The sequence below is a fragment of the Nanorana parkeri genome, unplaced genomic scaffold (assembly GCF_000935625.1).
Source record: "Nanorana parkeri isolate BGI_ZX_2015 unplaced genomic scaffold, ASM93562v1 scaffold136, whole genome shotgun sequence".
NCBI classification, from domain to species: Eukaryota; Metazoa; Chordata; class Amphibia; order Anura; family Dicroglossidae; genus Nanorana; species Nanorana parkeri.
The window spans coordinates 871,146-898,821 of NW_017306404.1; the positions used below are offsets into that span (position 1 = coordinate 871,146).

At 41.1% G+C, this 27,676-nt stretch overlaps 1 protein-coding gene across 2 annotated transcripts in view; it reads left to right on the plus strand.

The window, feature by feature from the left end:
* Positions 1-27,379, plus strand: part of SMC4 (structural maintenance of chromosomes 4) — a 63,597-nt gene extending 36,218 nt beyond the window's left edge. Inside the window, exons 12-24 of one of the 2 annotated variants that reach the window (XM_018553978.1) lie at positions 3,218-3,379; positions 3,460-3,685; positions 10,212-10,291; positions 10,390-10,542; positions 14,211-14,337; positions 16,108-16,297; positions 18,603-18,747; positions 20,470-20,643; positions 20,754-20,936; positions 23,805-24,037; positions 25,040-25,223; positions 26,588-26,743; positions 27,280-27,379. In XM_018553978.1, the coding sequence (XP_018409480.1) occupies positions 3,218-3,379; positions 3,460-3,685; positions 10,212-10,291; positions 10,390-10,542; positions 14,211-14,337; positions 16,108-16,297; positions 18,603-18,747; positions 20,470-20,643; positions 20,754-20,936; positions 23,805-24,037; positions 25,040-25,223; positions 26,588-26,743; positions 27,280-27,303 (2,037 nt within the window). In that variant the 3' untranslated portion in view covers positions 27,304-27,379. Of the gene's footprint in view, positions 1-3,217; positions 3,380-3,459; positions 3,686-10,211; positions 10,292-10,389; positions 10,543-14,210; positions 14,338-16,107; positions 16,298-18,602; positions 18,748-20,469; positions 20,644-20,753; positions 20,937-23,804; positions 24,038-25,039; positions 25,224-26,587; positions 26,774-27,279 lie in introns of those variants that run through there. The other variant, XM_018553977.1, reaches the window with a different exon arrangement.
* The last annotated feature ends 297 nt before the right edge of the window (positions 27,380-27,676 follow it).

The window sequence follows — 27,676 nt, forward strand, 5'->3', positions numbered from 1 at the left end:
CGGCCCTGCCCTCTGCTGCGGAGGACAGAGGACACCGCGGGCTCGCAGGGACAAGGTAAATTACACTTATGCGCAATCGCGAGTGTGGCTCGGGGTTGCTGCTCTTGGTACTGATAATTAACCCCGAGCCACACTCTGGAATACCGCCAGGGAGGTTAAGGAGACCTCACTGCACCCTCCCCATGCACATACAGGTGAAACTCAAATAATTAGAATATCGTGCAAAAGTTCATTTATTACTTAGTGAGTTCCAAAATTTAAATTTTGTTCTCAGAAAAGAGGCACTTATGAGGACCTAATTGCAATTTTTAAAATCATTAATGGCGACCAAAATATTCAGAATAAAATGTTTACACCAAGAACTCTATTGATGATACAAGGCACAACAAGAGGTTAGAAGAAAAGCCATTTAATCTCAGACTGCGCAAGGGTTTTTTTGTTTTACTATCTAGACAGTCTTTCCTAAGCCTGACTTTGGAATGCTATACCCAGACCCCGCTTAACATGCAGGGCCACCCTGGAATGGGATCTTTGGGCCCTGGGCTTTGCATTGTGGTGGTCTCCAGATCTATGTGTACTGGTAAGTTAGCCCCAGTGCTCTTTCCAGGTACAGACCTGTGGCATTGTTGCAGGCATGACCCTGTCTCTGAAGGCTAAATTTAAGTTATGCTGTTTGGGATAAAGCACTGGGAGCTACTTCACTATTCCACTGCTTGAAACCTTTCAAATGTTTCTCTTTACTGCAATTCATCATAAGAGGAAGCACCTTCCCACTACTGCCCAAGCTTTGCAAGCACCACATGGGACTCCAGGCTCTGGCCTGCCCCTGCTATCCACCTATGTACCTGCACATATACACAATGGGGACAGTTCTGCTCTTACTGGTTACATCATCCTATTTTCTCCCAGCTGTTCCAGGGCATCTGATCAGTATCCTTCCAGATCTCCTGTTATCTGGAATGCAGTGATCTCATAGTTATAGGCTTTACATCATTTGAGTCTTCAGCTCTGTTGGGTGAGGCAACGTCCCCTTCCCTGTTGTCAGAGGCCTTCACGGCAACTCAAGACTGTGACCAGATTTACCCAATTCCCCACGATTCTGACTTCCAAAGCTGTAAGTGTGTCTCAGCGTCATACCCTGCAGAGGCCATCTCTGACCTTCCTGGGGCCCTAAAACAGGACATTAGTCTACTGTATCTCAGGATCAGAGTCCATCTCTGAAGAGATTGTTCTTGGGGCTCTGCTGTCAATCTCCAGGGTCGTTTCAGATCACATTGATGCAGGGTCCATTCAGGGACCCATCTCCATCCCCTCATCTCCTTTTTAAATTGCTTTCTAGAACTGGCAGGTGTGAGCTCTCCCTCTTATTCATTGTAACAAGATCAGTAAACACCAGCTCTGCCTTTGCACACAATACACTGTCTGGAGGGTGAATGGACAGGGGGTGCCACTATGAATACTAATGAATGGGAGAGCTCAAAAAGATCTTGCAAAACAGAGGCATTTCCATTAGATTATGAAGTGGAAAGCTAACAAAATAATTTTAAGTTTCTGTTTTCAAATACATTAACTTCATATGCCTGTTTCATGTACACTCTGTGTTCATTGCTGGCATATGTTTATACCTCTGCAAAGGTGGAAATGGGCTTTAAAGTGGCCGGCTTTTACATTTTGTGTCTTGTGTCCAATTGCTGGAGGTGCCAGCATATAACCCTACTTCTTAAAATTCTGTAGAGCTGTGTTCCTCAATGGACTCCAAGAAAAGGATTTTACGAGAAGAACAAAATCCTATTTCCCTTCTAAAAATAGTCCCAATCACTTCATTTTCCACCTGCAAAATTAAAGATGCTTCCTGCTACCATTTCCCACTTTGGGTTTATTTGGGAGCACTCTTGGTGTATTTCTACTTTTGCTGCCTAATTTGAGAAACCCCCACTGTAATGTTGTTATGGGTTCCCATTCACACAGCATACCTTTTTAAAATAAGATTTTTTAAATATTTCTTCCCCTGCTAGCAGTTTGTTTGGGGGAGAATCATACATAGGACTTCACAAACCGCTTCTAGTGGTTAGAATATATGGCAGTGTACAGACTGAGGCACCGTTTTTTTTTTTTTTTGTTGTGGTTTTTTTAAGTCTCTATTAAAGTGACATTAAACCCTCAGATTTTTTAACATACACCAATACTGTAATGTGTGATGGTCCTGTAAAAGGCTATGCAAAGTATTTGAGGGGATGGTATGGGACTGGATTAAAAATTCTGCCTGTGATAATGGTATCATAATCAGCACCCAGCATAGGTTTATGAAGGACCTTTTTCTTCTTACCGTAAAATCCTTTTCTCAGTGTTCATTTAGGACACAGCTGCCTCCCCTCATTTCCTCTCATACTGCTTGCTTCAGCTGGCAGAGGGCAGGGAATATGTCCTTAAAAGTGGTAACTTTCTATTTTTTCCGCCTAGTGTCTATTTCTCCTGGAGGCAGCAGTATAAGTAAGTCTCAGAATTGTACAGAGCTTACTTTGTCAGGGGATTACTCTTTGCTGTGGTGGTCAGATGTGACAAGTCATCTGAGATCTCATAGTTGCTGCACTGCCATCTGTGTCTCATGCTGATATCACAACATCCAACATAATCTAGGATCACCCCACGAACCAAGAAACTGATTTGAAGATTTCATGCCCTACTTCACCAATAGTTTATTTGTTTTTATGTCATTTGGAAGAAGTTCTTTTAAGCTGTAATTTCAACTGTGTTTTTGATTTTATTGTCGAGGGCCACAGTTCTGATGATTAAACAGTATAGGGTATGACCCCCCCATGCCTGCTAATTTTACTTGGTGTGCTCAGGAGAATGCACGTGTCCATTGTTTCTGGTGGATTTCTGTTGGTAGTTACCAAATAGTTTCATCTCCATCCTCCACCTCAATTTTATTTTTCTTTGCAGCTTCCCATATCTTAAACACCCAGTTTTTTAATATTTTTGCCTAGTGGGCATTTCTCCTTTGTTGTTTAATCAGAGCTGTGACCCTCATTGTACAAATGTTTGTTAAAAGTAGACAAGCCCCCTAAGCATTTTGACTTTTTTAGGTTATTGTAGTAAAGATCACTGTTTTACAAGGCAAATAACTAGTTATTTATATGCTGTCATTTTATTGTTTCAACATACCTTGTGAATCGAGTGTGTACCATTAATGAGTAACAATTGTTTATGCTGTTAGGGTGACCTTGGAGCTATTGATGAAAAATACGACGTTGCCATTTCCTCATCTTGTGGAGCTTTGGATCATATTTTGGTGGATACTATTGACACAGCACAAGAGTGTGTCAACTTCTTGAAGAAGCAGAATGTTGGAGTTGCAACGTTTATTGGCTTAGATAAGGTATTTTTTATTTTATTTTGTTTTGCCTTTAAAGAAAATTTGGTTATTACACCCTGTACCTTTTTTAATTTTCTTTACAGATGAATGTGTGGCAGAAAGGAATGAATAAGATCCAAACCCCGGAAAACATCCCTCGCTTGTTTGATATGGTGAAGGTTAAGGATGAGCACATAAGACCCGCATTCTACTTTGCCCTGAGAGATACACTTGTTGCAGATAATTTAGATCAAGCAACCAGAGTTGCCTTTCAGAAAGACAAAAGATGGAGGGTGGTGACTCTGCAAGGACAAATTATAGAGCAGTCAGGTAAGTGCTTTATTGGGGATACGTGTATCTATACAGTGTGTGTGTTTATATAATATAACATTTTGGAGGGGTTTACATTTTCAGGCCTAAAAAAAGGGGTTTTTGTTGCATGATATTAGCACAACTGTATATCAAACACAAATTTCAGTACAAATTCCACTTAATTTTAGCGCACAAAAACACAATACAATACCCACATTTTTTTTGTAAAATACAAAAGATGGGGTTGCGCAGAGTAAATCGATACTTAACATGCCAAGCTTAAAAATTGGGTGCGTCTGTAAAATGGCGACAAAATACAGTACTACTAATTGTCCAAAGGTGACATTTTAAAAGCCTGTACAGGTCATCAGGTTAAACCTAACTGTAAATATTGGCCGAAGAATGATTGCTCTCACTCTAGCGCACATGGCAATATTCAGTATGTGAAGCGCAATCGTTATTTTCATACGTAGTTGCACACATGTTTACATTAGTATGTGCACAGCGGCCTATTTTTGGTGTTTTTACATTCATTTTATTTAACTTTTTTTATTAAGCTTTTTTTTGGTTTTTATTTCATTGCTTTAACCACTTCAAGACCAGGTGTTTAGACCCCCTTCCTGGCCAGGCCATTTTTCAGTATTCAGCGCTGCAATACTTTGACTGACGTTTATTCCGTCATGCAACGCTGTACTGAAATGAATTTTATACAATTTTTTTGGGACAGATAGAGCTTTATTTTGGTGGTATTTAATCACCGCTACAGGTTTTATTTTTTACTATAATTAGGAAAAATTACTGAAAATTTTGAAAAAAAAAGTTTTTTTTACATTGTTAGGAAACACTTATTATTACCCAGTTTTTTGGTAAAATATAAAAGTCGGGGTCACGTCAGTTAAATAGACACCAAACATGTCAAGCTTTAAAATTGCGCGCACCTGCGACATCGCAGAAAACTACCATACCCAAAATTGGCCATAGGCAACGCTTTAAAAGCTTTTACCGCTCATCAGTTTAGTGTTATCAGTGATTGATGGTCATAGACTTATTGCTCTCACGCCGACCTTCACGGCGATATGTAATAGTGCGGCGTAATGGGCGCAATCGTCTTTTTTGCACATATGCGCCCCCGACGCATGTTTGCATGCGTGTATGTATTGGTGGGGACTTTTACATTTTTTTTATGTGTAACTTAAAAAAAATTTGGGGGGGGGACTTTAATTTTGTTTTGTTTTTTTTTTCACTAAACTTTATTGCTATCACATACGTGGGCTAATAAAACCCCCCTACGTGATAGCAAAATATGTGACAGGTCCTCTTTATGGAGACATCAGGGGTCTCCAAGACCCCTAATGTCACCTAGGACCCCCCAAAAGAAGCTGATGAAGCACAGATCTGCTCCATCAGCTTCTTTGCAGCTTCTGAAGCTGGAGAGTGACACAAGAATGCGGAAGTGATGTATTATACAACACTTCCGCATTCTTTCAGAGGAGAGGGGACCGGAGGGAGCTCGTGTAATGATCTCCCTCTGATCCCCTGTGACACAGGCACCATGCTGATCCCGGGCTCGCACCGGGCACAGCAGAGCCCGGGATCAGCGGGACAATGGTGGGGGTGGCCCGCACCGATCGTTGCAAAATACAAGCGATCCGCCGGCTCTACAGCCGGTGGATCGCTTGTATGTTAACAGGCACCGCTGCCTGTTTCTAAATTGCGCTCATTTTCACGCTCGCGAGGGGGCGAGTCTGAGCAGACGTCTAAAGACGCCTGCTCAGATCTAGAGAGCTCCGGGCCAGCCGTTTTTTTACTACGGCCGGCCCGGAGGTGGTTAACATAGGGGGGCTAACAAGCCCCCTATGTGATAGCATATTAGTGATGACAGGTTCTCTATAAGGTGACAAACGGGGGTCTATTAAACTTTTCACTGGCCTGTGGAAACGATCTGGCAGCTTTCGAAGATCTTCCAGTGTGAAGCCGACAGTATGCTTTACACAGGTTTACAGGGGCCTGCAGCTAGAACCGTAAGGGATACAGCGCTGGCAGCAAAAGGGTTAGACCCCCATCTCCACCCAAAACCATTTTGGGTTTTGTAGGGAGTGGCCTACAAAATACCCTCTACAGTTGTTACTGTAACAGATGGGCTCTCCACTGAGAATATAAGTCTCATAAACTGAGCAAACAGACACAACACTAACGCCTTCCTCTTTCCAAAACGTAGTGGTTGAAAACCCTCAGGAAAAATATACACTGAATAGACCAATATATCACATGTACCTTCAGAATAATATCGCACCAAGCTTGGTTCTCCACAAGCCCTGTTTCTCCACACTCTACTTTCCAAGCCACCGACAAGCTTATTGACACCATGCAATTCATAGTGTCGCTTATCTCTTGCTGCCCATGAGCTGTGACTGACTGCGTAAGTGTAAGGAGGACGTGTACGCTCCAGTAGTGTCTAGCGCATGTCTGTTTTGAAGACTGGCCGTACGTTTGAGAGAGTGATGTAATATCTTTGCCCGCTGCTTTCTTACAATGCTACAAAGACGATAATGGAGTAATTTTAGCACATAGATTTACTATGGGCTTTAACTCTATTTGTTATCCCTTATTCTGTATTGTCTATTGAGGGACACGGCTTTGAAGAATTCTGTGACATAGGGCTATGCTGCTGCCTCCAAGAGAATTGGACACTAGGCGAGACAATTGAAAATCTACCACTTTAAGGATATACCCCCTCGCACCACAAACTTGCCACTTTCGCTTAGTGTCCTCAAGAGAATGGATGTATTCTTCTCTTCTGCTTTATTCATTTAGTTGCTGCCGGCATCTGGAGTCTCTCATCCCTGCCTGAAGCTGCTCCAAGCAGGGATAAGAGACTCCATGGATCCCCGCTGCTGTCCCCCACTTGTAGGGTCTGTGACAGCGGGAATCAGATGAAAATTGGCCGGCGGAGGGGCGAGCGGCAGCTGGCCGCAATCCAGGATGGCCGAGCGGTGTTCTGATCGGAGCCGCTGTCATCCTGTGAGTTTTCGGATGACAGCGGCTCTGTAGCGTGGCCGAGCGGGGGATCGTTAAATATCATTGATATTTAACCATCCCTCTGTGCAGTGCAAACCCCGGAGTGATCGTCTGATCACTTCAGTGTTTGTAAATGACTGGGGACACATAGCACTATGTGTCCCTGTAATGGAACAGTTATGAACAGGCTGTGATTTACATCACTTCCTCTGCATTCAAGAATGTATGAATGGGGTGTAGCACTCAGTACAGAGGCTCCTCCCCATTCATAAACTGGTGATAGTAAAAAATATTTTGCTATCATAAGTTTCTGAATGAATGAGAAGCCTCTGTACTGAGTGCTACACCCCATTCATTGAGTGCTGGGGCTGCAGAAAAAGAAATTGAGGACTCTAATGTCCTCAATTTCTATTTCAAAAGGGAAATGTCAGGGGTCCCAACAGTAAAAAAAATGTGTGTGTGTAATATATAAAAATATATATATATATATAATTAGAAAATGTAAAAAAATCAAATTATTTAAAAAAAGTGTACAAAAAAAAGCAGAACCCCTCCCTCCCCCCACATAACATACACATATTGAGGTGTATGCCATGCACATGCGCTGCAGTGCGTTGTTAGAATACATCGCAGTGCATGATTTTTTTAATTTATTTTTTTTCTTTAAAGAAAAATTTTATTAGCTGTGGCAGCACATGGCAAAGCTTTGTGACGCATTGCCATGCCTTGTGATCTTTGTGTTGCAATTAAATATACACCTGTATCATTTTATTACAACACCAACACAGCGTAAAAACTATTTTTTAACACAAGTCGCTTATTTACAGTTTTGCGTACCGTAATTTTTTTTACCTTTTCGCAAAAAAGGCGCAATTAAAAATTTGCAAATATTTGTTATTAACTAACTATTCATTTTTTGTGCACTGATACTGATTTTAGTGTTTTATCAATTGAATTGTGTATTTTTATCGGTTTAATATTAATTTGAGAAACATTTGCGCAATTATCGCACGGCCTACAAATTTAGTATCACCATCTTTTTATTCTACCGGGCCTGCGCTTTCAGAAAATATATGGTTTGGGGGGTCTTTTACAAATGCTAGCAACCCAGCAGCTGAACATCAAATCAGTGGGGAAAATGGTGTGGCCAGCTGAGTTGAAAAATGTTTCGGAGGGCTTGGCAGCGAAAGGGTTAATACTCGGTGCAGGATTGTCTGGGGATTCCTAATGTGGAGTGAACAAGGCCCTGCAGTCATGAGTAACTGTATATTATTTGTAGTTATTTGTGGGATGGTTATTTTCCCTCCATTGTATTATATCTGGGCTGTGTGGCTTTGGGTCTTGTACCCGTATAGATATACAGTAGCTTATATGCTGTTATATGGGGTTTACTGATATTTGATTTCCCATTATCTCTTTAAGCAGCCAGGACTGAATTTTAATGATGCACTTGTGTTTTTTGGGGTTGTTTTTCTTACTGCGCACGTGTCACCAATTTCTGCTGGATTTCTCTCTAAGGCTGGGCACACACCTTACAACCATCGCAAGACTTTTGTCTTGCGATGGTTGTAAGGTACTTAAAAAAACGTACGATCTGCCTATGTTGCATAGGCAGATCGTACTTGCGATGATCGCAAGCCACGCCCCCTGAGGGGCGGGCTTCCGATGACCGCAATGCCGAACGGGCAGTGTGCGCTTGCGCACACCTGCCCGTGCGGCTGTTATCGTACGGACATGCCACAAACCCGCCGAACATCGTACGATGCTCGGTGGGTTTTCGAACATGTCCGTAAGTTTAAAGTCGTGCGACCTTACAGTAGTAGAGGTCGCACGGCTTCCACACACCTTACGATCATCGTACGATCGCGGGATTTCCCGCGATTCTCGTACGATAATCGTAAGGTGTGTGAGGACCCTAAAGGTGTAAAGTGTTTCTTTCAATGGACTGCAGCGACTTTTACCTCAGATCACCATCATGCCTTACTGGAAGCAGAAAAGTCAGTTTCAGCAGTGGAAGCCGTGAATCTCCGATCTCCCTCAGTAACACAGCTATTTCTACAGTTATACTGCTGTCTGCAGTACCAGATACCATGCCTCGGCTGATTATTTTCTCCCTTCCCACTGGTTGAGGCCATGAGTTGTTCTGGGAGGAATTGGGGCACTTTCATTTTATCTGTATATTACAGACATGTCTATTTGTATACTGAGGGGTGAGCGTTCCTCTTTAAATTTAGAAGTTTCCACAGTTTTTTCTCCTAGCCTAGGTTCATATAAACCTGCGTGTGTTTGCAAGGTCTTTCCACTTCGCCCTATTTTGATAGGTTTCTATATAAAGATTGGGAAGTCCCACATAAACAATTTTTGGTCCCTAAATGTTTTGAATCTCTGCATCCTTTTTTGGAAGATATTGTCAATAGTTTCATCTTCCGCCTCCGTTCTTTGCATCACGGCTTCCCATGTCTCTGTAGAATATTTCTTTATTATTTCTACAATGCATACACCAATATTCACATACAAAATACATTATTAGGAGTCTCTCATAGGAAGGAAACTGATCAATAAAGCAATTTGTAAAAGACAAAATAAATTCATTCTAAACAGTCACCATATAATATTTCAATACTATTTAAAAATATTCTTCCCATTGAGGGTCTCGGCTAGAGTAAACATAAACCCCTCCCATCCCTAAACAAACAAAAAAACTGCTTTCCATGTCTCAGCAGCATTGAAAGAACATTTATTTTGCACGGTTCATGGTCTGTTGGCTCATGGCATTATTTTTCCTTTTCTTATGTGGAAAGGTGTTTTTCTAAACCAGTTTACGGTTTCCACACCAAATGGACGCCTTCTTCCAATTCTGGATTTAAAAACACTCAATACATTTGTCCGTTTTCAAGAATGCGGATGGATTCCATTGTCAGTTGTCGCCTCTCTTCAACTGGTTTCCTTCAACATAAAAGATGCGTATCCACAAGTTCATGTTTTTTCAGCTCATCAGCATTTTAAAACACTATAAAAGATAAAACTTGTCATTAGGGCAATACAGTTTTAGATTTAGTCAGAAAAGTGTTTTGTTTTTTTGTGCACTGATACTGATTTTAGTGTGATTCTATCAATTGCATTGTGTATTTTTATCGGTTTCATATTGATTTGACAAATATTTGCGCAATTATCGCAGGACCTACAAATTTAGTGGCATAATTTTATTCTACTGAGCCTCTGCTTTCAGAAAATATATGGTTTGGGGGGTTTTCTACAAATGCTAGCAACGCAGCAAGGATTAAAACAATGGGAAAAATTGCAAAAATTATGTAGCCAGCTGGGGTTAGCAGCGTTCTGGCAGGCTTGGCAGCAATACTGTTAATACTGTTCGGATCACCAGACGAAAATAAAAAAAAATTTTAAAATGGATACCAATCTGTTTCATATTTCAGCACAAGATGCAGAGAGATTCTGCAAGGGCAGTAGTCCTATTTGTCCCTCTTTATTTCATATATGCAAAATGTTGCTAATTTTCCATTTCTAGGTACAATGACTGGTGGCGGAGGGAAGGTGATGAAAGGCAGGATGGGAAACTCTGTTGTAGTGGAAGTTTCAGAAGAAGAGGTTAGTAGTACTGCTTTATTTTTTTATTTTAATATTTTTTTTGAGTTAATATTTTTATATTTCTCTAAATTCCTCTGCCGGGTATGTTTACTCAATAGTTACAAAAGATGGAGTCCAAACTCAAGTCTGACTCTGAGAAAGCTGCTGTTATTCAAGACAGTAAAGTTCAGCTTGAAGAAGAAGTAGCTAAGCTGCGACAGAGCACTCGAGAGATGAAAAATACATTTGAAAAATTCACAGCAAATCTTCAGGTAAACATTACATTTAGGACCGTTAATTTGACATTTTATTGCAATTAAAAAGAGTTATATGTAAATGTTTGAGTGTGGATGTGTATAGATAGATAACTACAATCTACAAAGGCAGTTTCTTGAAGCACTTGACATCTTGAGTATCCATGAATAATGTTTGTCCTACTTTGTGGTGGGGCAGAGCCCATGTGTATGAAGATGACAGGCACCATATACAAGTGTTTCTTTTATGACCAACAAACCCCCTCCACCTCCCACCACAATGGCAAGATAAACACAATAAAGGTATCAGAAATCATGCATGTAATTTGCGTAACCTCACCAGCCTTACATGAGGTAATACAAGTGCAGCAAAACATTACAGGTACCTGTATGCAGATGGCGCTAAACAGTATTAGGAGATACAGAGGCAATCATTGTGGCCAGATTCCATTACTACACAGCAAGTGTACACAGGCAAGGTAATCCATGCTGGTAAGCTGATGAATCGTTACCACATCCGGGTGCCATTAGAAGTAAGTCGGTACATGATGCATGCACAGGAAGACAACAGGGTAGCTTAGCAGGCCACCTCTGTCTGAACCAGGAGGTCAGACATACTGCATCCATGATGATAACTCAGTGTTGGTAGTAGAGTTTACAGCTACAAGGCTTGGCTCACTTTGGTATAGGCTTTGGCTCTGGCTTTGGTATAGGTTGTTGTAAAAACACGTGGTCCAGGGACTTCCCAGCACTGATAACCTTCCACAAGCAGTTGCTTTATAAGCAATTTAAATGATTTTACACCTGTAGTATTAGGCACTTTATGAGAATGTTTGGGCATTTGAACAGTAATTTAACATTGCCGTCTAGACTTCAACATACAGGCTTCAGTAATAGAAAACAATGTAGGTATGGCTGATCAAAGCTAGATAGTATGGCCATGTTATATTGCCACTCAGGCATTATGCCATGTACTGTACTTGTGTAACCTACTTCCATCTTCGGCACTTTCAAAGTTTGGTGGCATTTTTTTCTGGTTACATTTACTAGCAAGTCTGAGGGGGTTAATTTACCGGTGAAACATAGGGGATGGAGAAGTTAAGGCCCCATTTACTTCCTGGAATCCAAGAGGCTCCACAGAGCTAGATCCAAAAGCCAATGCCGATACTCGCAGGCACCACAAGGTTTAGCACTGTAATTTACTTGGATATATATTGGGCCAGTTCAGGCTTGTTTTAAAGGGTAAATATGTTGCTAGTTAAAACCTGTAGAGCATTAACCAGTTATTTAAGGGCTAGAACCAGGGTAAGCAACCGATGGCTGGTTACCCCGAGCTGAGGCAAAGGAAAAATTCTGGGGGAAGTTGCTGCATTGTAAAAGACTTTCGCTACATGTTTGCACCATGGTCATGCCTTCATGGTGTGTTTGTGTTCGTGGACCCCAGGCTCCATTTTCCCTGTTAGTTTTTTTTTTTTTTTTATTGTATGCAGGACAGAAAAAGGAGAGCGTTCCAAGGACAAATTCTGCACCTTTTAAATACTGCAGCATGCCAAAATGGTAGAATAGTACTTGTTTTTGTGCTACTGTGTACGCTGTATAATTATTTGAGGAGCCTCATCAATGATTTTTACAGTTTCCCTTTTATGTGACTACAACATACGTAGGGTCCTGTAAAAAGTTTCAAGGTTCTTTCCTTGACAAAGTTTGCACACAAGTGGTCAAGTGCAATTTTATTGTCAAGTTTGGTAATACAGACACTCTAATATCATACCTAACTTTCATTGAGGGACACAGCTCTGAAGAATTCTGAGACATAGGGTTGTGCTGCTGCCTCCAGGAGAAATGGACACAAGGCAAAACAATTAAAAGCCTGCCACTTTAAGGACATATTCCCTCCTATCTCACACTTGCCAGTTTGACTTGGTGTTCTCAGGAGAATGGATTTCTCCTTCTCTTCTAGTTTAATACTTTAGCTTCTTTTGTATCTTCATTGAAGATTCTACTACCAAGAGTTGCTAGTTTCATACCGGATATTATTAAATCCGGAAGTCTTTCTAGCTAGCCGACAAAACTGAGAGATTCATGCCAGATAAAATAAATCCTGGAAGTTTCTCTAGTCATGAAGCAGGTTGTTTCTGGTCTCAGTACTTATGCTCTGTTCTGTGGTGGTTTTGTGTTCCTGTTTTCATCATTTAACGGTCAGGACAGTATTGGGGATTCCTGGTATGTTGGGAACAGGGCCATGGAGTTGTGAGCAAAAACCAAACAAATGTATTCACCTAAGCATTCTTAGTTTGGGTGTTTTCACTCATTTTTCTTTTACTTTGGCTGTGTGATTTTTAGACTCGTATTTGGCCAAATGCTTTTATGTAGAGTTTGACTGACTTCATTTAAATTTCCCTCCGTCTCTTTAAGAGGTCGGGTCTTTGATTTGATGGTGCACTTGTTTTTAATTTACTGCTCATGTGTGAGCATGTGCAGTCCGTTTTTCTGGTTTCCTCAGGGCGGTGTGTTTCCATCAGCGGTGAAGGTGGACAGAGCTTTTCGACTTGGCTTCCTTGTTTATTTTCCCTCAATTTCATGTTGATTACTGGGGAGAAAAGAGAGATCCTGCTTTTTACTTTTACACAGCTATTCGATTATTCTGCTGTGTGTAGCAGATGGTTACAATACCTCAATTTTTCCTCACACCTCGGGGTGTAAGTACTATTGTGCCGGAATCTGTCTGAGGCACATTTGTCAGAACAGACTCATTAGCAGGGCACTGTGTGGAAGTTAATTTTTTTCCTTTCCTACTCTGTCTTACTACTGGCTTTTTTCAGAAACATCTGACATTTGTGATTTACATTGGTGTCAAGTGGCTTGTACATTACGGCACCTCTGATGTGTTGCTATGGTGACCTTTGCTTGTTATACTTTATGTACTTCAAAAGTTGGCCACATGGGGGAGCTCTCCTCTTTATTTCTGCTTAGACTACCTGGAAAAAAACTATTATTGTTTATTTCCCTCATTCTTTTCACTGGCTACTGATGTAGATTTCAATCAGTCAGTAGCGGCAGCGCTCGTGAAAGATATAGAGCAGCCAGAAATTGGTGGCACTTATCTTGTCGTGGTGGGTGATATCCCCTGCGTTGGCAATGGGAAAGTCATTTCTTCCCATAACTTGGAGACTCCAGTGGGATGGGGTGGTTTCTTGGATCATCTGTGTGTACAGGATTGTTGGTCTCTGGAGGAATTCAAACTTCCAATCTGTCCTGGGCTTGAGGGCGATTTCATCTGGTGGTGATTAACTGGACTTGTCTTCTGTCTGAGTGTCTGATTCAGTCAGACAATGGGGATGACGTACACCAATCACCAGGGAGGTACCAGGAGTGTGGTGGCTGTGACGGAAGTACATGGACGATAAAGAAAATAGTATTTTGTGCTCAGCTTAATATTCTTTTTTCAGCATCCACAGGGATCCTCTCATTTCCTTTTATACTGCTTGCTAGAACTGACAGGTTTGAGGTGGGAGGATTTATGTCCATAAAATGTTAGGCTTTTAATTTTTTCATCTTCTGTTGATTTTTCTCGGGGGCAAAAGCATAACCCGATGTCTGAGAATTCTTCAGAGCTGTGTCCCCTATGGACTTGGAGACAATTTTATGGCAAGAACAGAATCCTATATTTTATTTATTTTTTGTAGAGTCTTTCTGAGCAAGAAATACATCTGAAAGCACAAGTGAAGGAGTTGGAAGTTAATGTAGCTGCTACCGCGCCTGACAAGAATCAACAAAAACAGATGGAAAAAAATTTTGAAATGTTTAAGAAAGGTATGTTCCTGTACTTCAAGAATCCATGGCATCCTACAATACTGGCCCTCCTTCAGTGGAGAACCCATTTAAGCTGCTAGAATATGTGGGGGTAGAACCATGGCTAACGGTTAGAATTGTTACTGTGCACTGTTTGTCCAAGATTCCATTGCTGCTAAGCTCAGGCACAGGTGTTCTAAATGTGCACAACCTATAAAAACACTTAGGTTTCCACCAGTTTATTTGAATACGTTCAAATGTTAAAATATTTAATTGTAGTAGAGTGATGGGGCTTACAAGTCGGACAGTAGATTTTGTGTCTGAGATAATCTACTTCAATACATTTGTTTTGCTTATTGAGAAAATCCCTGCATCTTAGCAAATTGGATTGTCACATTAAGTGTTTACAGTAGTGTCACACCAGAAAAAATTATTTTAATATTTTATATAGTTGCTTATAAAATTATTTGTTTACATGCTGCTGTTGACCACGGCTGGATTTCGCAGTTGGCATCAATGTAAACAATGGGGAGCCATCCTGCTATTGGCTATTTCAAATTACAGGCTGGCTATTGTACCCACCCACTGAGCAGAGGAGCAGACCTGAGAGAGAACTTTCTCAGGGGTCTGCTCAGTGCACTGGGTTTCAATCGTCAGCCTGCTATTGCAATTTGGAATGGCGAATAGAATGGCATCCCAGTCTTAGTCTGTAGTCCGTAGGGTCCAATATTGAGTTGGCCCACCCTTTGCAGCTATAACAGCTTCATCTCTTCTGGGAAGGCGTCCATAAGGGTCAGGAGTGTGTCTATGGGAATGTTTGACCATTCTTCCAGAAGCGCATTTGTGAGGTCAGGTACTGATGTTGGACGAGAAGGCCTGACTTGCAGTCTCCGCTCTAATTCATCCCAAAGGTGTTCTATCGGGTTGAGGCCAGAACTCTGTGCAGGCCAGTCAGGTTCCTCCACCCCAACTGGAACTAAGGGGCCAAGCCCAACCCCTTAAAAACAACCCCACACCATAATCCCCCCTCCACCAAACTTGGCACAATGCGGTCAGGCAATTACCGTTCTGCCAACCGCCAAACCCAGACACGTTTATCGGATTGCCAGACAGAGAAGCGTGATTCGTCACTCCAGAGAACACGTCCCCACTTCTCTAGAGTCCAGTGGCGGCGTGCTTTACACCACTGCATCTGACGCTTTGCATTGCACTTGGTGATGTAAGGCTTGGATGCAGCTGCTCGGCCATGGAAACCCATTTCATGAAGCTCTCCATGCACTGTCGTTGTGCCAATCAGAAGGCTACACGAAGTTTGGAGGTCTGTAGCTATCGACTCCTGATCTGTCATTTTACATGGCCTACCACTTCGTGGCTGAGTTGCTGTTGTTCCCAGTTGCTTCCACTTTGTTATAATGCACTAACAGTTGACTGTGGAATATTTAGTAGCAAGGAAATTTCACGGATGGAACTGGTGGCAACCTATCACGGTACCACGCTTGTATTCACTGAGCTCCTGAGAGCGACCCATTCTTTCACAAATGTTTGTAGAAGCGTCTGCATGCTGAGGTGCTTTATTTTATACACCTGTGGCCATGGAGGTGATTGGAACACTTGAATCCAATGATTTGGAGGGATGTCCCAATACTTTTGGCAATATAGTGTACATTTCTCCTAGAGGCAGCAGCATAACCCTACGTATCAGAAGAAAAGGATTTTACGCTAAGAACAAAATCCTATTTTTTTTATTCCTAAATATTTATTCCTCCATATTATTTGTATTATTTTTTTAAGAATTTGAGAAGGCTGCAGAAAAAGCTGGAAAAATTGAAGCAGAAGTGAAAAGGCTTCATAATCTCATAGTTGACATTAACAATCACAAGTTGAAAGCCCAGCAAGACAAGCTTGATAAGATCAACAAGGAGATTGATGAATGCGCATCTTCCATAACAAAAGCTCAAGTTTCCATCAAGACAGCTGACAGGTATGTAAACTATCACACAGGAATACACAAGCTATGATTAATTTTTTTCCCCCTCCAACATTGTACATACAGCTACATAGACATTCACCTAAGAACCATGCCTCCATGTTTTCACTGGCTGACTAATCTAGGTCAGTTAATTCACCTTTTTTTTGTAACTTGGTGTCTCTTGCCCCAACCCCTATTTCATTCTACTCCCTTGTAATAAAATAATAAAACCTGTGTTTGTATTACTCACAGCGGCTGGTCATACCCCCATTTGTCTTTGCATTTGATCACATGTTCTCAGGTGAAAAGATCTGACCCACAGGCAGAGCTGATCAATTAACACATCGGCCAGAACACTTAATTATCTTGTTCAGCTGATGTCATATGGATAATATTACAGGATTTATTTATTTTGTTAAGCAATATGTTTGCTTTTTTTGGTAAAGGGGGTTGTAGTTTTACTGCAAGTCGGGTTAAAGCCTCTATAGGGTATCTTTAGTTAACTGCATCCTTTTGTATAATTATACAGTATAGGACAGAGGATCAGGCTGGGCACACACCTTACAACCATCGCAAGACAAAAGTCTTGCGATGGTTGTATTGCGATGGTTGTAAGGTACTTAAAAAAAACGTACAATCTGCCTATGTTGCATAGGCAGATCGTACTTGCGATGATCGCAAGCCACGCCCCTTGAGGGGCGGGCTTCTGATGACCGCAATGCCGAACGGGCAGTGTGTGCTTGCGCACACCGGCACGTCCGGCTTTTATCTTACAAACATGCTACAGACCCGCCGACCTTCAGTCTTAACCATGGGTTGAACTGCCAGGTTCTCAGGTGATTGACATCTCACCACTCAGAGAAGCTCACCTCTTTTTATGGATAGTTTCTACAGCTTTCCGGATAGTTTTGACTCTTCGGCTAAACCTTGGGCAACTGTAAGAAGGTAATTCCCTTGTCCAGTGTGCTGATGCTCCAGGTCCCTCTGAAGTTAAGTGGTGCGCAGGCTGTGACATATTAGAAAAGTCACAGCCATAGACAGAAGCACCCTTTTTGCCACCATTATGCCTTTGCAGACTACACGGATGTCACTGTGCATGCTTGTGCCATTTTCCTCTTTGGCACACACTGATTAGCCAGGCCACTTCTGCTCCCACAGTACTGCACAGCAATCCTCAGACATCTCATGGGCACCAGTTGCCTACAGTGCCTAACGCAGAAGGCTAAATCCTTTGCTCCGCAACATGTGGGCCTTTGGCACTTATTGTGCGGCCCTCAGTGTACCAGCGGAAAGTAGCCTGTGTTTTGGTGACTCCATTCCGTTAAGGAAAAATATTTTTAGTTAAATTGTTTGTTTTTTGCATTGTCTTTCTTGTTTTGTATGTCTCTTCTCTCTTTTTATGTTTTGTCTTTTTTTTAACTGTGCGAGTGGGCCTTTTCTGACATTGTGGATTTCTAGGCTATGAAGCCAGCTTCAGGTTATGATGTCAGAGCCTTGCTCACTTTATCTCTGGGGCTATGCCCGCGTAGCATTGTGACAGACCTGCTAGTTACCTTCTCCCTTGCCCAGAGGTACATAATGTAAAACTGGGAGTCATTTATTAGTATATGCTGAAGTGGCAGGAAAAAAAAAGCTGTGGCCTCATCATTCTACTGTTTTGTTTTTTAATTATTATTAATGTATGGTTTATAACTTGGCAGGAAATTTGTTTTCTGCATGAATTACAGAATTATGTGCTGGCACAATTTTTTACATTAATTGCCTTTTGTAAATGCAAGGATAAAGACGAGTTACATTTAAAGCTAAACTCAAGGCAGCTATAAAAGACACAAAATAATGCTGCTCTGTAATCATGAATACATCAGTAAATGGCTTTGTAAATGCAAGCAGTGTAAATACTTGAATTTTGCCTTTGTGTTAGGCTCTTGCAGTCTTTGCTCAGCAAAGCTATGGTGTTATGGGAAGAAGCAGTGCAAGGAGCCAATCCGTTTATGTACTGATAAACAGCATGCTGATAGGAGGAGAAAGCAGAGGGACAGATTGATGAGCCCATCACTGTGCTGCTTCTTTTACTGTCCTGTCACAGGCTTGGGGCAGGTCCAGGAATGGGGGGAGTAGGTTGAATGTTGTTACCAGACTTAGCATATCTAGTTGCAGAAAATATACCGGGGGGAGTGGGAGAGAAGCTCCTTATTGATGGTAAGTATTAAATCAAATATGAAAAGCCCACTAAAAGATGAAGTTACAAAACCAGCTTTTATTTTTGTTTGGAGTTCTGCTTTTAGAGAATGTTCTGATTTTGCTTTTCACCTTGTAGAAACCTCAAGAAAGCAGAGGAGTCTGCTGTTCGCACTGAAAAGGAGATTGTTGACAATGACAAATCGATAGAAGAATTGTCTGAAGAACTAAAGCAGCTGGAGGAAAAGGCAGCTGCAGTTATGAATGAATGCAAAGAGGCAGAGGTACATTGATCACTTTGATTTGCAGTGTATGCCACAGCTACCACTTGCTGACCGGGGTGTTGAACCCCCTTCCTGGCCAGGCCATTTTTCAGTATTCAGCGCTGCGGTACTTTGACTGACATTTATTCCGTCATGCAACGCTGTACTGAAATAATTTTATACCATTTTTTTAGGGACACTTAGAGCTCTCTTTTGGTGGTATTAAGTCACCACTGCGTTTTTTTATTTTTTTAAAACTATTATCCCTACGTTATGTTATAAAACATTTATTATTACCCATATTTTTGGTAAAACATAAAAGATGGGGTCACGTCTGGTAAATAGACGCCAAACATGTCAAGCTTTAAAATTGCGTGCACCCACAAAATCGCAAAAAAACTGCCATGCCTAAAATGGCGACGCTTTAAAAGCTTTTACCGCTCATCAGTTTAGTGTGATCAGTGATTAATGGCCCTAAAATGATTGCTCTCACTCCGACGTTCGCGTCGATATGTAACATGTGCGGCGCAATCGTTGTTTTTGCACGTAGGCACACCCGACGTGTATAAGTGCGGGGGCAGGGGACTTAAAACTTGGTGTTTTTTTTACTTTTTAGTTTTAAACTTATTTTTTTACACTTAACTTGATTGCTATCACATAGGGGGCTAAAAAGCCCCCCATGTGATAGCTGGAAAACAATGACAGGTCCTCTTAATGGAGACATCAGGGGTCCCCAAGACCCCTAATGTCACCTAGGGACCCCCAAAGAAGCTCCCAGCCAGAGGTATGACAGCTAAAGGCGGAAGTGATGTAATGCACATCGCTTCCGCCTTTAGAGCACGAGAAGGGGGAGGGATCAGCGGTGGCAAATGCAGATCTCTCCTCCTTCTCTCTTCGAGCAGCCGCTGTGCCAGTCCTGTCAGTCCCGGGCACCGCAGGGGGGACAGCGGCTACCGGGGGGCGTGCAGCACATTGTAGGGTTATACAAGCGATCGGCCGGCTGTAGAGCTGGCCGAACGCTTGTATGAGACAGCCGGTAACGGCGGTTATCCTTGCCGGCGGGTTTCTGCTCGCCCGCGACCGCAGAGAAAAAAAAAGACGTACATTTACGTAACCCTGCCAGGGAGGATCCGCCGCCCGCCCGTAATTTTTACGATGGGTGGATGGCAAGGGGTTAATGAAGCACATATGAAGTAAAAGTCCAAAATTCACACGAATGTTGAGTCTTGTGTACCACAGCGACTTTTTAAAGACATGGGGAATGAGACATCCTTGGAGGAAAGACATTAATACTAGTTTAATGCTCCATGGTAGTAAGGTCCCTTCCTTTGTTTACCCATATTAAGAAATAACTGATTCTGTGCCAGTCGCAGCATGTTATACATTTTTCAATGCCCTTATTTATAGTGTTTTCTGGAAATGTGAAAGTGGAGTTGTAATTTAGTGATGGTAATTCATGTGTGGCTTTTAACCTCAACATTTAAAAAGGACGCTTTTTTCTTTTCTTTGTCTTTAGGCCATGTGATCCTTACTAATTTAGCAAACAAGTGTTTTCTTTGCTCTTTTTACATGTGTTTTGTCCATGTATGTATTGCTAAAGCTGAAAGTGGACTTTTAACTTGCATATCTTATAGTAAGCAGTCTGAGTTTTCTTAAGCTTCTTCTTTGCATATGCTGCTGAAAATAACCATTATCAATAATGTATACACACTCACACACGCTTGTTTATTTTCTATTGATTAGGGTTCACTTCCTGATATTCAAGAAAAGCACAAAGGTTTGCTGCAGGAAATTAAATCAATTCAGGATAAAGAACATGCCCTTCAGAAAGATTCCCTTAATATTAGGCTTAAAATTGAGCAAATTGATAGCAGTATTGCCGAACACCAATCTAAAATAAAACACTGGCAAAAAGAGGTAAGATCTTGGCAGGCTTTTTAGGTGATGACTATTACGTGATTTTTTTGTTCTGTTATTTAAATTACATACAATTTTGCAGACTGTTTTTTGCATGTTTTTATTTGTAGATATCCAAACTTGCCCTTCATAAAATAGAAGACAATCCAGAAGAGGTCCTTTCCACACTGACCCAAGAAGAGTTAGAGGCAATAATCAACCCTAGACGGATAGAAGAAAAAATTGCCCTGCTGGAAGCTGAGAGTCGGAACATGAAACCGAATCTTGGTGCTATTGCTGCATACAAGCAGAAAGTAAGTTCTAAAACGGTATCGGATTAGGAGTTTATCAGAATACCGTATTTTTCCGTCTTTAAGACGCCCCCAACTTTTCTTACCCAAAATTCAGAAATCAATATTTTAAATGATATTATGCATCACACTTACCTCTGAGCCAATCACTTTATTCAGCCTCTGTTGCATCACTGGTTTCTTCATCACTTTTAGCTTCAAACATATCAGTTTCTTCAACTTCTGCTGCATCACTGCTGTCTGCTGAGTCACTGTCTATATATACAAGATCATCCTCAGTTCCGTCCATGGCATTGCTGATTCCACATTTCTTGAAGGACTTTACAATCGCCTCTTGTTTGACACCATACCATGAGTTTAGAGAGTTTACAGGTTGTTTTTCACTTTCTGCCATTTTTATGGTCACAGAATACTCCGACATTACCGCTCTGGGCACTGCCTACACGATCTCCCCAGCAACAGCTCACGTCAGGTTAAAAAGATTTATGACTGGAGGGGAACTGTTATCATGTCTCTGCAATCCGTGAGGCTAGTTTGCAGTTGTATCAGCACTTTCAAAACCGCGGCCCCCGTGTATAAGACGCACATCTATTTTTAGATAAACATTTTTATGAAAAAGTAGCGTCTCATACACGGAAAAATACGGTATATCCTGGAATGTAATGACTTGCATATTTCATTGTAGACTTCCTTTCATAATGTGCTTATTTTCAGTAGCCATGTTCAGATGCCAAGTACGTATTCGGTACAAGTACAGATACTTTGAGCTCCAAGACTAGATTAGAGAAAAATTCAAAATTTAGGAGGCAGCTGTCATTTGTAAGGAGCACACGGAGCTCCTGGGATTTGTACATCTCTGTCTTAATGTCTGATTTTTTTATAAATATATAAGGTATGCACCAATACCATTTTACAAGTACTGATACATTTTTGTTTATCGTCATGTTTTTTCAAAAACAATATCGACTAATGATTTCAGGACAGTGGTGGAGTGCCAGAGCTAGGTACCAGCTGCAACCCTGGTAGTTCTCATGAAAGTGCCAAGTATTAGCACTGGTATCTGGACATCCCTACTAAAAAGATGTAGTCCTACATGAGAAAATCCTCCCAACTGGGAATACAGAATAGTTTTGTCTTTAAAAGACAAGTATATTTACCTGTTTGTGTACCTCCTGTCTCCCCCCCCCCGCCTGCAATTTTGGAATAGGTTATGATTGCCTCTAACGCTGTTCCTCCCAAGATCACTATGGTGTTGCAGAACTTCTGTTTGAAATGTTTAGAATTGCAGATGGGCTTTCCATTGAAGTGAACAGAGGTTGTGGAACATGGTTTAACTGTGCATTGGGCAGGCTGCACATTGAAGAACCTGGTGGAGCATATATGCAGGAAAGAATGATCTATAAAATTGCCGAGGGGAAGGCACAAGGTAAAGGAAAGCAAAAGTGTATTTATCTTTTTAGTTCTAGCCAAATTTAGATTACCCCCACCACCTACATACACCAATGATGTGAGAAGCACACTTGGCCAGCATTACAGCTTCATTGGTTCTATTATACGCTCACTAACCACTTTGCCTTCAGAACTGCCTTAACTCTTCGTGGCATAGATTAAACAACGTGCTGGAAACATTCCTTAGACTGTCTGGTCCATATTGACATGATAGCATCGCACAGTTACTGCAGATTGGTCGTCTGCACATCCGTGAGGCGAATCTTCCGGTCCACCACATCCCAAAGGTGCTCTATTGGTTTGAGATCTGGTGACTGTGGAGGCCAGTTGAGTACAGTGAACTCATTATCGTGTTCAAGAAACTAATGTGAGATGATTTTAGCTTTGTGACATGGTGCTTATCTTGCTGGAAGCAGCTATCAGAAGATGGGTATACTGTAGTCATAAAGGGATGGACATGGTCAGCAACAATACTCAGGTTGGCCATGGCATTTACATGATGCTCAGTTGGTACTATGGGGACTAAAGTGGGTCAAAAAAATATCCCCCCCACACCAGCCTGAGCCGTTCATACAATCCATGCCATTAATGTTTATGCCATGCTCGACCATTTAAATAGTCTTTTACAGTGTTCCAGGAAAAAGTGTTAAAACCTTTATTAGAAAGGGATTATCATCTGCATAGCAAATATCAATCATTCTTTAAAGGTACATTTCTGTTTTAAATATTGTGGATATTTGCCTTTTTAACGTTATGACAGTGCAACAACTATGCTATTATCTTGAGACGTTTCTGTCTAGGGTGCATAAGGAATTGTGCAATAAAACTTCTAGAAGGGTCACTCCAACAGGCATTTGTATTCTATATGGATTGCCGGTAGGCTGCCTTTTAAAATCCTTTAAGGGTTCCAGCAGTGAGATCATCATACGGCGTTTCCAACTTTGCCCACTTCATGTTCCTCTTTCTACCGCCTCCTTTATGTAAAATATGGAATCTACTGGGGCGAGTTAAAATAGCTGGTGTAGAAGAGCTCAGGTGATATGGGGATCAGTAGTAGATTTGGTGGACTGACCTCGGGTTTTCATTTGGTGGATTTACCCTTTCAAGAGTCCTCTGACATGCAGTGATGGAGGCAGCCAATCCCTGACTCGCAAATCTTGTACTAGTTTGCAGAGGTAACCATTGCCTTGAAGCTAGCATGTGGTGAGCCATGCAGTGGCTGCTTCCATCATGGCTTTTTATTTTTGTTATATTGCCATTGACAGCAGCCCTCGTTGGTTGTTCAGAAACCCAGTTCAGTCTTTGCTGTGTTGTGTGTGTGTGTGTGTGTGTGTGTGTGTGTGTGTGTGTGAGAATGTAATAGTTCAGGTTATTTTGCAGTTCGGAATACATTTTTTATTGCTGTCAATTTCCCGTGAATAGGAAGAGCTGTACTTACAAAGAGTTGCAGAACTTGATGAAATCACGAATGAAAGAGATAGATTCAGACGAGCATATGAAGATCTTCGCAAGCAAAGACTTAATGAGTTCATGGCTGGCTTTAATGTTATAACAAACAAGTTGAAAGAAAACTACCAGATGTTAACCCTAGGAGGAGATGCAGAGCTTGAATTGGTGGACAGCTTGGATCCATTTTCAGAAGGCATTGCATTCAGGTTGGTTTTATTTCTAATTATTACTGCATTGTATATTGGATATTTGTAGTTTAAAATTGAAGTAGGACTTTTGTGCTCTTCACTTGAATATATTGCATGCCATAAGTTATCCAAGCACAGCCTAGGTATCAGACAAAGATGTATTGTGCGAAGTTTGTTGGTTAAAGCCATTCAGGGCAAAACAAAGGGTACCCTAGAATGGTGGCTCTATCTTGTACCTCCTACAGTTGGGTGATTGTTGCTATGATAGTAGATAGTTTTTTTTGTCCTCTCAGGTAAGTGGTTACATTTGTCTGACAAATTTAGTTTATCTTTAACCTTTAAATGATTCCTAATAATGTTCTACACCATCACACTCTAATGTTTACCTAGAGTCTGGTCAGTAAATCATTTTTTTCCTCCTCAGTAAAATTGTGAGACCAACATCTAGAGATTGGAAACATTTTCCACAGTGCAACTTCTGCTGAGAGCAAAGCTGCAATTTGCAAATATAAAATAAAATTTTAAGAAGCAAGTTTAGTTTATTTACTTTGTACGTTTATTTCAAGCATAATACCTTTATATATACACTGTATTTTACGTTCCTAGTGTAACAAAAGGACTTTCAATTTGTAAAAATACTTCACACTGATTTTTTTTTTTTTAAAGTTTTACGGGGGGAAAAGTTTTTTTCTCATGGCTTCAAAATTTCTGGAAATTTTACATCTCTATTTCCACCTTCTCCCCTGTGTGCTGCTTTCATAATCTTGTCAAAAGTGCTAAAATATTTGCCTATTCAGATATTTACCGATAACCAAGGTGCCCATAAGTAAAACATCTGGCTTCTTCAGAGTGGTAGATCCTGATTGTCAGAACTCCATGTTGACAGAGACCTAATCCTTGTGTTTTGTAAAACTAGTTTAAGGCAGATATTTCAAATCCGTGAGATTGTTTTAAACGCTTTTTTATGTAACATCTTTATTTTTTTATGCCTGAAATGTTCTAAATGTTTTTCCTTACTAGTGTGAGACCACCAAAGAAAAGTTGGAAGAAGATATTTAATTTGTCAGGGGGAGAGAAGACATTGAGTTCTTTAGCTCTGGTGTTTGCGCTTCACCATTACAAGCCAACTCCTCTGTACTTCATGGATGAGATTGATGCGGCTCTAGACTTCAAAAATGTTTCCATTGTGGCGTTCTATATTTATGTAAGTAGCTTTTTGAAGTTTGATATATTGTGTTTATAACTTTTGGTCAAGAAAAAAAAAACACTTTTAAAAGTGATTCTCTTGCTCAATAAATAATAAATCTTACATATAATTTGCTTTCTTATGCAGCCAGACGATGGGGTTCTCTGCTCCTTTTCAGGGCTTTCCTTTTTCTCCTTGCCTCCTTATGTAAAAAGCCTGTTTACAGAGCTCAATAGTTTCAACTGAAATTCACATGTACGAGTGAGCGAGTCAGACCAGTGACCTCGCCCATCCACATCTTTGTAAAGGTGGCCATACACTTGCGATGGTTGTAAAGTAATTTAAAAAAACGTACGATCTGCCCATCTTGGACAGGCAGATCGTACTTGCGATCATCGCAAGCCTGCCCCCCTGAGGGGCGGGCTTCCGATGACCGCAATGCTGAACGGGCAGTGTGCGCGTGCGGCATTGATGTTACGATCATGCTAAAAACCAGCTGAAATTCGTACGATTCTCGGCTGATTTTCTAGCATGCTCCTAAGACAAAAGACGTGCAGTAAAAACGGTCGCACACCTTCTATACACTTTGCAATTATCGTACGATCGCGGGATTTCCAGCGATAATCGCACAGTGTATGGGCACCTTAAAGCTCTGTTAGAGGCTTCAATTAGACTGTGTTTCCTATGGGGAAGCCCTTTCCTTGACAAGGAGGGGAAAGGGATTAATAAAGTATCTGAGACAGTTTGTCTCAACTGGACCACAGCCAATCCTCATTTTCATGTTTTAAACTTGTGTGAGAAAAATGAAAGCTACAAGCTGAGTTGTTGCTCTGGGCAAGCACACAAGTTGAGAGCAAATGTGTCCCTCCATTGTGTATTTACACATTCCGAGAAATGGTTGGTAAAAACCGTTTTTAAATACATATTCCATTTATAACAATTTATTCAAAAATGAAATTATTCAAAAATGTTTCTCCTGTTTTAAGACCTTTTTAAAATGGTAGGTAAAGGCATCCCCTAAAGTGGACCTTGCAATAGCATGCAAAGGCTGTTTATTCTTTAGCCCCCACCACCAATATGTTCTGATTTAGGTCAGTCTGTCCCTAAACATTATTTACATCATTTCTGGCAACACAGCATAACTTTCCATGAGCTTTGCTTTCTGTACTTCATGTATCAGTCATGGTGGGGACAGACTCTGCTTTGTCCAACTCCCAATGATCTAAAAGCAGGGTAAGCATAGAGATCTAATCTCTGCCTTTTAGAAGCTACAAAACTTTAATGTGAATGATCTTGTTGTACTCCAGCAAAATGGAGATGGCTTCTTTTTCATTGGATGGTATTTTCTGATGTGCTTTTTTTTTTCCCTCCATGTATTTTAGGAACAAACTAAAAATGCCCAGTTCATCATTATATCATTGCGGAACAACATGTTTGAGATTGCCGACAGACTGATTGGTATTTATAAGACTCATAACACAACAAAAAGTGTGGCTACAAATCCCAAAGTCATCGCATTGAAAGGACTTGCTGAACTAGCTGCTGCCCACTAAGAGCGAAGGGGGAAGAGGCAATTGCTATAAAGATGAAGCTACAATTGTCCGATTTCTGTCAGGCATGAAACATACTTAACACGCATGTGTCACTGCCTTTCTCCCTGAATTGGTCTTTTCTTTAGTTTTTGTTTTTTTCTGTTACTGTTGCTGCTATCTTTACAATGCGGTATCCTACCACAAGTGGAAAACCCACAGGCAGGATCCATCTCGCCTATTTTTTCTTCTATTGTATAATTTAAACGTAACCTGAATTGAGCAGTGCCTTACAAATGTTACTGCTGGTCATTGTAAATATGCCTCTCAAAACTACCCTACATAAATGTGTGTTTGTGTCCATTGACCTGATTCATTGTATTTTGGTCTTCCTGGCCTCTCACTTATTAGAGTAGTACAGATTGCCATGGGTGATCTGTTCAATGCTTCAACTGCCAGACCTGCCTAGTCCAGGTCACAGTAACCCTAACAGTAATGCTGGTACATAGAGATAAGTAAACGTTAAAGAAGCCCCATCATATGAGAAATCCCTTGGCTGTCGTTGCTGAAGTTCTAGTTGGCTGTCTTGCTTATCCCCTGGATTTTGTACTGCCAGCTAGTGACCCCAAAACAAGTGTGCAGCAAGTAAAGTCTGAGTCTCTAACCTGGATCTAGTGTGCAGATTAGAAGTTCTGTCTAGCAGCTCAGTCTAACAGCAAGGAAAATAGTAGTGTTAAAGGTTGGTTAGAAATGGCAACAAAGCCACTTGTCTTATAAGTGGTTTCCTTTAAAGCCCAACCACATCCAAAAGACTTTTAGATTTGGGTAGACCTGGAAATAGTAAATATTTCTGTCATGTTCTTTCCCCTCCAAAACTAAAAAAAAATATTGGCTGGAGTTGGGTTTTAAGGTGTCTGCATCCAAAACATTTAACTTCTCCTT